The sequence below is a fragment of the Rhinichthys klamathensis genome, unplaced genomic scaffold (assembly GCF_029890125.1).
Source record: "Rhinichthys klamathensis goyatoka isolate OS25496 unplaced genomic scaffold, OSU_Roscu_1.1 h1tg000120l_1, whole genome shotgun sequence".
Classification (NCBI taxonomy): domain Eukaryota; kingdom Metazoa; phylum Chordata; class Actinopteri; order Cypriniformes; family Leuciscidae; genus Rhinichthys; species Rhinichthys klamathensis.
Window position 1 is genome coordinate 787,885 of NW_026606657.1, and position 12,412 is coordinate 800,296.

The following is a 12,412-nucleotide window of genomic DNA, read 5'->3' on the forward strand; positions in this document are numbered from 1 at the left end:
AAAATTGCCAACGTTAATCTTGCAGAGACGGGGAACTTGAGCAAAGAGTTCTTTGGCGTGAGTGAGCAGGAGTAAGTACTCCGTTGCTTTTATGGACTCATTATCTATGGGCTTCTCCCTTGACGGGACGTCCCCCCGATCGCCTGCGAGCTTCTCCTCCTGTCTGTACGGTCATTTCTGTACAGCGCGACAGAGAGTCGAGTGGTTATGACGCAATCGTTAGCCTATTTTTACAAAATCTGTTTCTACGGGGCCATAATGTAACATAGAAGGTAATGGAGCCCTTTATACATTGTCGTGTTTCTTTAGAAATAAATAATGGACAAATGGAGTCTTTAAACGCCTCAGATGTAAAGTTATTCGCTGTCAAAGTGATGCCAAAATGAATGGGAGTCAATGGAAATGCTAACGCAAGTTAAGTTCTGCTACAAGATGGCGGGACCCGGCCGGCTTCAACTTCCGGTCGATGGATTACCCCCTTGATTGGCCATTGTGTTCACACGCTCAACATATATGTCTGTGATTGGCCATTGTGTTCACACGCTCAACATATATGTCTGTGATTGGCCATTGTGTTCACACGCTCAACATATATGTCTGTGATTGGCCATTGTGTTCACACGCTCAACATATATATCTGTGATTGGCCATTGTGTTCACACGCTCAACATATATGTCTCTGATTGGCTACAATAATCAACAATGACATTGATGCTCTTCATCAAGCGCTTACATGGATACAAACAGGAGCGTTTGAAAGTGGCATCTATCAAAGACGCCTGCTTTTAAACGCTCTCATGTGTATCCATGCAAGCGCTCGATAAATAGCATCAAAGATGTCATTGTTGATTATTGTAGCCAATCACAGACATATATGTAGAGGGCATCAACACAACGGCCAATCACAGACATATATGTTGAGGGCATCAACACAATGGCCAATCAGAGACATATTTGTTGAGGGCATCAACACAACGGCCAATCACAGATATATATGTTGAGCGTGTGAACACAATGGCCAATCAGAGGTTTTTAAGAGCGTTCAAATGCTAGAGGGAAATGCTGGTACATCACATTTCTAAAATTTCAGTACAGAGTTGGTACCGAAGTCTGTACTTTTGACAACTCTATCTATCATATAATGTGACTGCGTATAATATCTCATTCCTTCAGAAATTCTCCTTCCATCAGCTCAACCGCGAGCAGTGACTCAGGGAACACTGACGAGATACAAGACGAGTCAGACAAGGATGGAGAGACGGAGGGGCCAATCAGCTGATACCTGCCCAGCCCGGCCCCGCCCTCTTCCCCCCACGAGCTCCAATCAGCTCTCGGGCCACCCAGCAATCGGCCAATGGCTTTATACTGAGGGACAGAGCCCACTCCCAGAAACCCAAAATCCTGTAGGTGCTTTACCGTCTCCGAGTCAGAGTGGGGCGGAGTTGATGAGGGTTGTTTTTGTGCTTGACATCAATATCGATGCGTCACACGGTGCAACAGCTCTGCTATGAATCGGATCAGTCCCAGCCAAAATACGTCACACAATACACCTGATCAAACCCAAATCCATATCTTGATGAACTGGAAAACGTTCAGTGACACATCAGACTGAAAGCCAATCAGACCAAAACGGACTGAACCCCCTCCGATCAAACGCATCAGAATGATCTCCTTAACATTCGTGGCTTTTTATTTTTCTAAAAACAATTTCAGAAATCAACGGTTTACTGCAGAAACATTTCGGCCTTTTAAGCCCCGCACCCAGTCTTGAAAGTGGAACACAGAGCAAGCTCACGTTCTATGCAATCGGCCTTATTTCGGGATCTGTGTTTATGATTTGCCTTTGTTTGCAGCGCAGCCGATTTCCTCTGTTATGTTTTAAAGTGTTGCCCAGGCCTCACAATGTTTACGCACAGAATCTGTGGAACAGCGTCACATCATTTTGAGCTGCTACCAATGACGATTGAAGCTTTAAGGGTTACAGCTATGTGCCTAAATACTGTATATATTGCAGGTTCATTTTGGATGGCCTTACTGCATTTCCACTACTTTTTAAAGTTGCACTCATCATAATCATGAGGGAAATAATCAAATATATTTTGTTGATTGTATGGGGACTTTCTTATGTCTAAGCTCATTTCTTTGCAAGGCTAAGAATCGTCAAGAATTTTCGGTGGAGGTTTTGATTGTATATAGACCATGTCCCAGCCAACAGGGAACGTTCTGGCAAGGTTCTCTCAAAATTATGAACAAACGATCTTTCAGTGACGTTAACAGAACTTTTTTTTAAAGTTATATGGTCTTTAATAATGTTCTCAAAGTGTTAGCACAAAAACATACATTTTTTAAATGTTGTTACTTGTTACTAAAGTAACAATCCTTGAATGTTTGCAAAATGGAATGTTTCTTTAACATTTTTAAAACATTTTTTTTTTTAAACTGGACATTTTGAATGTTCAGCGAACATACTTTGTTAGCTGCGGTTGGGTTTATCTGAAATCATACCCATGTCTATAAATATATGTAAATTCAATAGTTACAAATGCAAAGGATTATGGGACAAGTTGGCGCTCACGATGGCCGCTGTTCCGTACAGATTCAGCGTCTGTTTTCATGGATATGGCTTATAAAGTTTCGGTATCTATGAGGTTTAACTGCCTTTGTTTGTCTTGCTTGGGGTCTTTTGGCTCTTTATATTTTGCATTTTAATCTTGTATGTTCCTGGGTTAAAAATTGTTCATGCGTATTATTTTAATTATATTAATCTAAAAATATGGGGAAATTTGATGGGTTTATTAAACTTATAAGTCATTTAAGTATAAGCTCAAAGATGTAATTATATGGTTGCAGAGGGTTTTTAAAATATATATTTTGTAGTAAAAAAGCTGGTGGGCATTGTTTTTGTTCATTCATTTTATTAGCTATTTTAAAGACCTGATATCGTATTTGATAAAATCATCTGTACATTTTGCAATTTGGTTTGTGTAAATTCTGGCTTTTGAATTTTATAAATGTATAAAATTCACCTTTTTATATTGTTCAGGGTATCCAGGGCTAATTTGGATGCTTTTCCCTAGAAAAAAATAAAACCTGCACCGAGTTCTCGCCTTTTTTAACCTGAAACACTGTTGGTCTATTTTTTATTTTTATTGTTTATGGTGAAAACTAAGCTATTTTTTTGTCTTTTCTGAATCTGAATTCATAATATGGGTCAGATGCCTCTTGTTAAAATCTATTTTATGTTTTATGAACAAAGAAATGGGCAAAGGGCAGCATCGCAAGGTGAATTGGAAAAAGTGCATGTTGCGTGTTTTCTGATTTAATTCCAATGTTCATAGTCTTTATAAAGGACAAATGAGAAGCATCTCTGTAAGTATTCAAAACAAAGGTATGATTTGGTAAATATCTTTGTGCTTGAACTTGAATGTTGTATTCGGAAGGAGCTTTCTAATTGAAACTGGATGAGAAAGTAATGCTGTGATCATGTTAGTTTTAAGAAAAGCACAAAATGGCAGCATATGCAGGCTGACACTTCTGTGAAACTGTAATGACGGGGTCATATTGTGTGAACTTTCATAAGCGTACACAACACACAAAATCGAGCTTGTGTAGCGCTTGTATTCACGTACTTGCATAGAATATGTTTCGGGCCTTTGTTTTGTCTGCACATCAATTATGCTGTTTTTCCTATGAAGGGTAAACGCATTAGCTTATCACATCATGCCTTTATCAATGAATGTACAGAATATCAGATGAGCTCATAGAAAATGTTATTTAGTCCATCAGACACAAGATAAAACACTGGATGTTATTGCTCTGTTGGGTCACGTTAGCCTTATTTTACATCACAGTACATTACATACCTTTGACCGTATGAGGTCTTTTCTGAAGACGGGTTTTGTCCGCCAAGCTGCAGATACAGTGACGTTGCACAATTACTTTTAGATTTAATATGGAATTTCTAATAGAGCATAAAACACCAGTTCAGTAGACCCCTATCAGCAAGTGGCGCATCAGCGTCATCGTACCAGCATCAGCGAGCTTCACAGAAAGCTATACAACAGATTTACAGTTTCTGTAAGTTAGTGGCTTTCGCAACATCTGTGGCCTGCATCCTTCTCATAGTATACAAGTTTCTTTTTATTATAATTACTTTGACATCTGAAATGATCAGTGCACGTACATTAGAATATTTCTCTTTGTCATTTGTTTATGCTGCAGATGAGTTTTCCTGGTGTGTGAGCAACTGGTGTATGTTTCAAAATAATGAATGTAATTGGTGCTGGGTCAAAAAATAAACACAATTGATTCACTTGCTTTGTTGAGGTCCTTTTGTTCATAATGATTAAGTTTAACAAAACACAATTTGTTTAGCGTTTATGGCCATGAATGTAGACTGTGTTCATTTCGATAATACACTCACTAGGGAAGCAGAGAAAGTATTATTATTATTTTTTTTATTCAATTCCTTTATCAAAAATGTATTTGTAATAATTAAAAAAAATTGACAAGGCAAGTTTATTTAATTGGTAATTCAAAGTGCTTTACTTTTAAAAAGTAATTTAAAATAATCATAAAAATAATAACAGTAAAAAAAGTTTTTAAAAAAATTGCCAATTTATGTAAAATGCATTAAAAACAAATAATAGACGAGAATGAGACTTAAATAAGATTATAAATATAATTTATTTATTATTCAGTGATTTGTCTGACTGAATTCACTGCACTATTTTTTTTTTCATTAAGTGCCAAAGGTATTTTTAAGCACATAATGCTTTTCCTGCACTATAAAACCTAACAGTCCAATTCATTAAATGAAACGAGCTCATTTAGGATAGAATTGATGTTTTTAAATTATTTCATAAAATATTTCATTTAAGTTCACTATAAAAAGTACAGTATTGCCAATTATTTGCAATGGAAAGTAGCTAAAGCCTGGAGTGGCTCGTTGGTCAGGGATTTGATTCTCTTGGGGTGCAAGAGGTCCCGGACGAGCCCTGCCTGCGATTTGAAGGGCTGGGGTGACCCACATGCACCAAGGGTTGGCGGCACAAGAGGGCACTTGACCATCTCCAAAAGTCTTGCTTTGCTTCATGATTCCATCATTCGTTTCACAGGATTTTCCTGGACAGGTTCCATGGTGTAATGGTTAGCACTCTGGTCTCTGAATCCAGCAGTCATTTGACTGGAAAGCCTTCAGAAACTGGCCTTTTAGACGAGTTTAGAGACTGGAACTTCTTCACTAAGCTTCGCTTTCTCTTCATAACTGCGTAAACCACTGCTGCTCAACTACAAAACAACAGTGACTTAATATATGCTACCTGAGGACATTAGTTGAGCACTAGTATTGTGCTACTATTTACCTTTTCACATAGAAGAGCATGTATCCGTTCTTCCCAAAGCTGTGTGATGCCTTTGACCAGCTGGTTTTTCTGATGTTCGCGTCACTGCACTCCAGCCAATCAGAGCCGCTGAAGTCCCGTATGTGACTGATGTAGTGCCCTACAAGACAGAGGGAATTTAGTATGAAGCGTAATGAGTGAATGAGATGACTGGAAATTTAGAAGAAAGTCTTACCACAATATAAACTGCTGCCCAGATGGGACACGACTCCGGCTAGTCTGTACTGTCCGCCGCAATCTGATGCTTCCATCTGTTGAACACAAACACGTATTATTAGATGGTGCTGCATTTCAAATGTTTATGAACATCCTCTATTTTCCTTGTTCTATCTATCTATCTATCTATCTATCTATCTATCTATCTATCTATCTATCTATCTATCTATCTATCTATCTATCTATCTATCTATAAATTGCTGTCTCTATCTTTCCTTTGGTACTGCAGGCTCAACCCTATTCTTCTTCCTTCTCTTTCGCTGTTGATTTGGCCTCTTGCTGTCTATCACTGTCATCTCCCTGCTCTCTGTTAAACATCATGCATAAAATAAGAAAACTCTTCAGTACCATGCTTAAACAATTTAAATGTTGTCTTTCATAGCAACTGTCTTCCTAACGCTGTCTTTTAGAGTAATTCAGGTGAGTGATTGATCCATAAGTGTCCAGCAGAGGGCAGATGTTTGATAAACTGACACACACCTGTACTAGAGGACAGTGAAAACTCTTCTGGAACTTCCAGTCGACCCTTCAGTTTGCACATTGAGGATCTTACGTCGAAGCGCATGACCAGAAGAACCAGCAATCTGTAGAGAGATTCAAATGATCAGAAGTTATACACTAGCGCATTCTGAGTTATTCTGCAGGGAACTGACTAATTAACGAAGTTTCATACCGTGGAAAGGTGATTAATTGCAGGGCCTCTGAGGCTGTAGTGCCGGCACACTCGCTGCAGGAGCATTCAAATGAAGATGTCTGGAGAAAAAAAGAAAGACTGATATCAGCCAATCAGAAACTACATCCTCCTGCTGATATATAATCAGTGCTGTCACTCACTTTGAAATACTGCTGCAGGCTGTCTATGACTCTTCTCTGAGGGCTGATGACCAGCGAGAGGTAGTTGCAATCCTCACTGAAGCTCCTCTGGAAGCCACAGCTGAAACGACAGAACATCAGCGTCACATAAATAAGTCTGAGAGTCTTAAACGAGAGCAGGTGTGGATGTGAGATGATACCTGTCACAGGTGCGCAGGCGGTTGAGTTTGAACTCCATGTTGGCAACTGGGCAGGTGTATTTAGTAGGGCTGGGGTAAACGATTATTAATTAAACGATTAGTCTGTCGATTATTTTATCGATTAGTCGACTAATCTAACGATTCTTTTTTGTAACATGGAAATTGCAGGAGTGCACTAGACTTGTAGTCAAGACCGCCTAAACCGAGACCAAGACACTACCAAGACCAGAGGGTATCGAGACCAAGACAAGACCAAGACCAAGACCAAGACCAAGACCAAGACAGACCAAGTCGAGACCAAGACCGAAACCAAGTCGAGACCAAGACCGAGACCGGAGGGGGGGGAAAAAACAGACTAGTGTTGTTGAAGCTAAGCAATAACTTGTAAGATTTTGTTTTGCATTGCCTGCCTATCTCTGCCGATTTCGAAGTCTCCAAATGAATCCATTCTGCAACTTTTAAATACATAATTATATTTTAAAAAACGAAATTATAGGCTTAAGTGCAGGATCTGGAAGTTGGTTGTTTTGTCGCTATGGTTACACACACACACACACACACCGTTGGCGGTGCTCTCAAAGTCATCTGTCAGTTGTGCAGTTACCCAAAATCTCCTGAATGAAGTTAAAACCCATCATGTAACTGATATGTGTTTTACTAAATATTAATACATCAAAAACTGTACATGATATGTGTTTTTTAAATCAAGTGATCAAAGTGCTCGTTGCCCTGCGATCAGTGGCGCGGATACAGGGTTTTCTCGCGCTGCGCGCACCGCACTGTCTTCACTCGGACGCGCGCTTCAATCCGTTGCGGATATCGTCGTGGATATTGATATTGCTAAATCCCCCGACCACTATGTCGGTCTGAGACAACGAGACCTAGACAAGACCGAGAGGTCCGAGACCAAGACAAGACCGAGACCAAAGACCGTCAAGGCCGTGACAAGACCAGGGATGGAAATTAGCACCCGCCACCAGCCAAATGCGGGTGATTTTGTGTTGTGGCGGGTAAACTCGCTTCACCTACCGGCCACCGTGGCGGGTAAATAAAAATAGCATACTGTTTCACCCGGACGGCGGACACTTTTAGAGGACGCACACCTTCAAACAAAATGTGGCGTTACATCGCAGGCGTAGAGGTCTGCAGAGAAAACATCATGGTGCGTTCACACCAGACGAGAATAGAGCGTCTGGCGCGAGTGATTTCATTGTTAATTAGTCAATGCAAAGACGCCTTACGCGCGTAAAAAATTCCTACGGCGCGAATGAGGTGTAGAGCGCGCCGTGGTAGATGCGAATACGCCTCATTCGCGCGGCAAGTTCGAGCGTCTGACGCGTTCCGCGCGCATGATTTTATTGAGTGCTTTTGTGCATTCACGCGTTTGACGCGAATTCGCGTCTGCCGCCCGAGTTGAAAAATCTGAACTTTTGCGTCAATTCGCGCCGCGTTAACCAATCAGGAGCTTAGCTGCTGTCACGTGGTGAAGTATCTGGATGCTTCAATAAATTATTTTGTACTAAATGCCTGATGTGGTTCTAATGCACAACAAAGCAAATATTTTATCACATAAAACTTGATTTCAATATATGAGACATATTCATTTTGTATTGAATGCTATTTATTCCATTTCATATCTAGATTATATTAAATATTATTCTAATGTAAAGGCAACCAACATACTATAGCTCATAAATCCGTGTCTGGAGAGTGTTGTGTGAGAGAAAAAAAAAAATCACAGGACAGGTTATTTACTTTTGGAGGCTGGCTCAATTTATCATCAAAACAAAAATAAATGACAGATTAGGTGGATGAGGCCGAGGGTGAGAGAAAGAGAAAATGTCAGTATTTCATTGAGACTTGAGATTAAATGAACTGCTTAAGTATTCTTGTAGTATTAATTTTCACATGCAGTTACACATTGTCGGTTAAAAACAAGAAAGTGGCTGGTAAAAACATTGAGTGGCTGGTAGATTTTGAAATCCACCAGCCACAGTGGCCGGTGGACAAAAAAGTTAATTTCCATCCCTGGACAAGACTGAGACAAGTGGTCTCGAGACCGGTCTCGAGACATACATCACTAGAGTGCACATTCAATGCACAACAATTTTGATCTGGTTCTTACAGAGTATCTACACTGTAAAATGTTTGGTAGGCTACTCAAATGAGCCCTATCACACTTGGATGTGGTGCTCATTTTAATGTTTTCAGTGCTCATAAAAAACATCCGGACTGATTTTTCGGTTTTGTTGACGGGGGTGGGGTTTACATGCGCTTCATAAGGCACACACGCACATTTGCACACACACGCGCAAGGTCTCTCGCTCTCTCCCTCGCTGCGCACGCTACACGGTTTGGAGCTCGCGAGCTCTAGATTCCGGGAGATTTTAACTTTGCGGTCATCAGGGAGCCGCTATCACTATGCGGGAGACTTGGGATGTCAACTCCATTTGACAAAGAGCGCAAATAACGACACCTTTACGTTTGGGACTAAATTTGAAGTATTCCCATACCTTCGATGATTTAGTGCGAGCTGGGTTTTTTTAGGACTTTTTCTTTTGTTGGGACTTTTGCATGGCTTTGTTGTGAATTCTGTGAAGAGGTTGCTGTTTCGTCCTCGATTCTGCAATGTTTCGGTCTCCCACGTGTGTGTGGCGAGCTGTGCCGCCGGGAACGGTGCAAAAAAAAAAAAAACATAAATAAATAAAGAAGCGTCGACAAAAAAATATGACGTCGACGAATTTTTGACGTCGAAGCGTCGACGCGCCGCTACAGGCCTAGTATTTAGGCCAGACGCTCTGCAGAAACTCACCCTCCTCCTTCAAATGGGATAGACAGACCATCAGGAACTCATGGGCGTCCTGAGAGGAGAAAGAGTGAAGGACAATGAGGTTAAATCTTAACTTATTTCATGAACAATAATACATCTGAGCATATAGATCCGGTTCATCGCCTCACTCACCTGCTGATGGTCTCCCCAGAAATCCGGATGGTGAGTTTCAATGCCTCGCTTGACTGCAGACAAGAGCTTCACCTTTAGCTTCACATCATTGCCTGTTAGCCTGGTCAACTGCAGGTCAGTAAGCGCCCTGGAGAGAAAATAGTAAAGAACTGCTTTAGTATTGCTGCTTGGAAATTGCAATTTTTCATTTAGATTGAAATATAATGTTGCACAAATTCAGTGTTGATACCTGAACCAGGGTTTATTATGATAAAAATAAAAATAAACTATTAAAAAGAAATGTTATTTGAAATAAAATAAAGGTTAAAATAAAATTATTATTAATATATTTAAATGATAAAGCAATAATTATTAATAATAAAATTAATAAATATTAAAATAATAAAATAATATTAGTCCTTTTCATTTAGTTTAACTTAATGTACTAAAATAACAAACTAAATAAAAACTAGCTGTATAAACACTAATAAAAATGACAAAATCACACACAAAAATAACTAAAACTTTTAAATTAAAAATTAATAAAATAATTAATAATATCCCAATGATACAAAAATATCACTGACCTGAGCATTGTGCTCCCCTCATTCCAGTGCTCCCGCTGGGATAGGACATCGTCCCGGAAGGGGGAAGCAGTGAGGAGGCACTGCAACACGGAGTTCATGTAGCATGTGTTCCCTAAATTAGGAAAACTGTGACAGGAGCCATTCAGTTTAGTCTGTGAAAAGCACATCATATGTGAGTATGTGTGTTCTAGTTGTGCATATCCAACATTTACCCCAAGTTCTTGATTTTAGCTGGCGATGCTGTCGACACAACATCAGCCAGCTTTACATCCTCCTCCTCCGTGTCTCTCTGCTGCTCGACCTCGATCTGCTCCTGCTGTGGACTGCACTGGATGAGCCGCAGTATCTCAGGCTGAGACAGACCGTTAGACTGCGCCGTCACAGTGGCCAGCACATCGAGAACTCTGGGAAAACATCAGCAATATGTTAATATTCTGCTTGTCCATGCTCGTTTGATTTCAACTATAGTCTGCATTAAATCAACAACTCAACTTTTCACAAATTCATGATTTATCATAATATCTAAATGGCTTATAGTTGCATTTAGCAGATTAGCGCTGGGCGATAATATAGTTTATATTTTGCAATGATACAATAAATCAGGCAGTTGAGATTTGCTATATATTGCTTTACAAGTATACTGTATGTGGATAAGGTTGGACATATCCAACTTTATATAAAGAGCTGTGTTTTATATATATTTATAGCTGGGTTATAAATTCATTATGTGCTGATATAGAGATCAGCACACAACATTTATTCACCCACCAGTCAAGATCCACATCAGAGGCGGTTTGATCTCCGGCTGCATCAGTGATGAAGAGATAAATAACGCAGTTTGAGTTATTATGCACCACACATTAGACTAATGAATTATAGTGCTTTAAATAATACGGTAACAGTTGTAATAAACTTCTCTAACCTTCAGGAACCGCTGTTCCCTGAAGTTCAGCCAGCAGATCAATCCTCACGCTCTCGTCAGAGGAGGAATTACCCACAGCGCTGGAAGAGCTACAACCTCTACTGTTCTCCAGATCTGATGGTTTGTGTTCTGCAGATGAGGAAGAACCATCACTGTTGCTGGAGGTGCTCGACTCTTTGGGTACGGCTGTGAACAAACCATAGTACTGTCTTTAAGAGATATTTTAATGTGCAGTTATATAAAAAAGCACTACAGTCCACATCACTTCTTATTAAGAATCACACCAAAGCTAACCAACATCTGTGAGAAAAAGATAATAATTTAGTTTTTATTGTGCACACTCAAGCTTTAATGTACACTTGGAAAGATAGATGAGTGTTAAGCATGTAAAAGCTTTAAAGCATTCCCTTACCTCTGATGGCTTCTTTCTCCTGGATGGCAGGCAGCAGATCAAGCTCTGGATCAGAGGATCCACTGACTGCAGGTGAGGAAGAAGCATCAGTGTGTGTGTCGATGCTGGATGTGCGAGTCTCGGTGGACTCGTCCAGCTCAGAGGAGGACACACACGGCAGAATCAGCGATAGTATTCTGTGGAAAGCCCGGCACACAGGTTGGAATTTGCGTTTCCAGAAGGAGGAAGATTTGGGATGATCTGCAGGTGCAGCGGCTGAGACCACCACATCTGGAGAAGATGACATAAACACGCCACGCTTCTTTTTCTTCTGCTCCTTTTTGGTTTTTCGATGCATTTTGTCACACAAAATGTCGCTAACCATTTTCTAAAGAGAAAATAAACATAATTCAGAATGAAAAAACACACTCACTGTAGTTAACAGTAGGGCTGGGTATTGAGATACATTTCACGCTTCGATTTCAATTCACAAGCTTGCTATTTGAATCGATATCGAGAACTATACAGGGAACACTATAACATAGTTATAACTTGTTTATTATAAAAACTGCCTTAAGTGCAATTTAAATGTTTGTATACAAATCAGTTCTTAATTTTTGGGAGTGTTCCCTGTAAAGTAAGTTACTGTAACTTACCTGATAGCCTATATTTACATTTAACGTTAACGTTATTCATTTAGCAGAAGCTGCTATCCAATGAAAATCCAAATGAATCGATATCGATTTATCGAATCAAATAACGTTGAATAGAAATCTAATCGATAAATCTGTCACGTAAAACAGTGTATTTAAAAAAAAACTGGCATAAACAGGAACCTTTTACATGACAGATTTATTCAAACATAACGTTACATTAAACATTGAAGAACAGGTCAAGTAAAAAATATAATACATGTGAGAAATCAGTGCATAAATTTATA

General features: G+C 39.7%; 2 protein-coding genes and 1 long non-coding RNA gene across 6 annotated transcripts in view; 1 reads left to right on the forward strand and 2 right to left on the reverse strand.

Annotated features, from left to right (window-relative positions):
- iffo2b (intermediate filament family orphan 2b) overlaps positions 1-2,413 on the forward strand; it is a 33,924-nt gene extending 31,511 nt beyond the window's left edge. For all 4 annotated transcript variants that reach the window (XM_056255335.1, XM_056255336.1, XM_056255337.1 and 1 more), the window contains one exon: positions 1,174-2,413. In XM_056255335.1, coding sequence (XP_056111310.1) covers positions 1,174-1,279 — 106 coding nt within the window. In that variant the 3' untranslated portion in view covers positions 1,280-2,413. The remainder of the gene's footprint in view (positions 1-1,173) is intronic.
- A 3,879-nt stretch (positions 2,414-6,292) lies between these two features.
- LOC130088497 (uncharacterized) lies at positions 6,293-6,695 on the reverse strand. Its single transcript, XR_008807475.1, has 3 exons — positions 6,632-6,695; positions 6,453-6,552; positions 6,293-6,371 (listed from the first exon to the last, which is right to left on the reverse strand). It is a non-coding gene; the product is annotated as an uncharacterized LOC130088497 (long non-coding RNA).
- A 2,713-nt stretch (positions 6,696-9,408) lies between these two features.
- LOC130088539 (ubiquitin carboxyl-terminal hydrolase 26-like) lies at positions 9,409-10,634 on the reverse strand. The gene is made up of 4 exons (XM_056255346.1): positions 10,372-10,634; positions 10,160-10,285; positions 9,594-9,720; positions 9,409-9,492 (listed from the first exon to the last, which is right to left on the reverse strand). The coding sequence occupies exons 2-4, from the start codon at positions 10,255-10,257 to the stop codon at positions 9,409-9,411; spliced, it is 309 nt and encodes a 102-aa protein (XP_056111321.1). The 5' UTR covers positions 10,258-10,285; positions 10,372-10,634.
- Between the last annotated feature and the right edge of the window lie 1,778 nt (positions 10,635-12,412).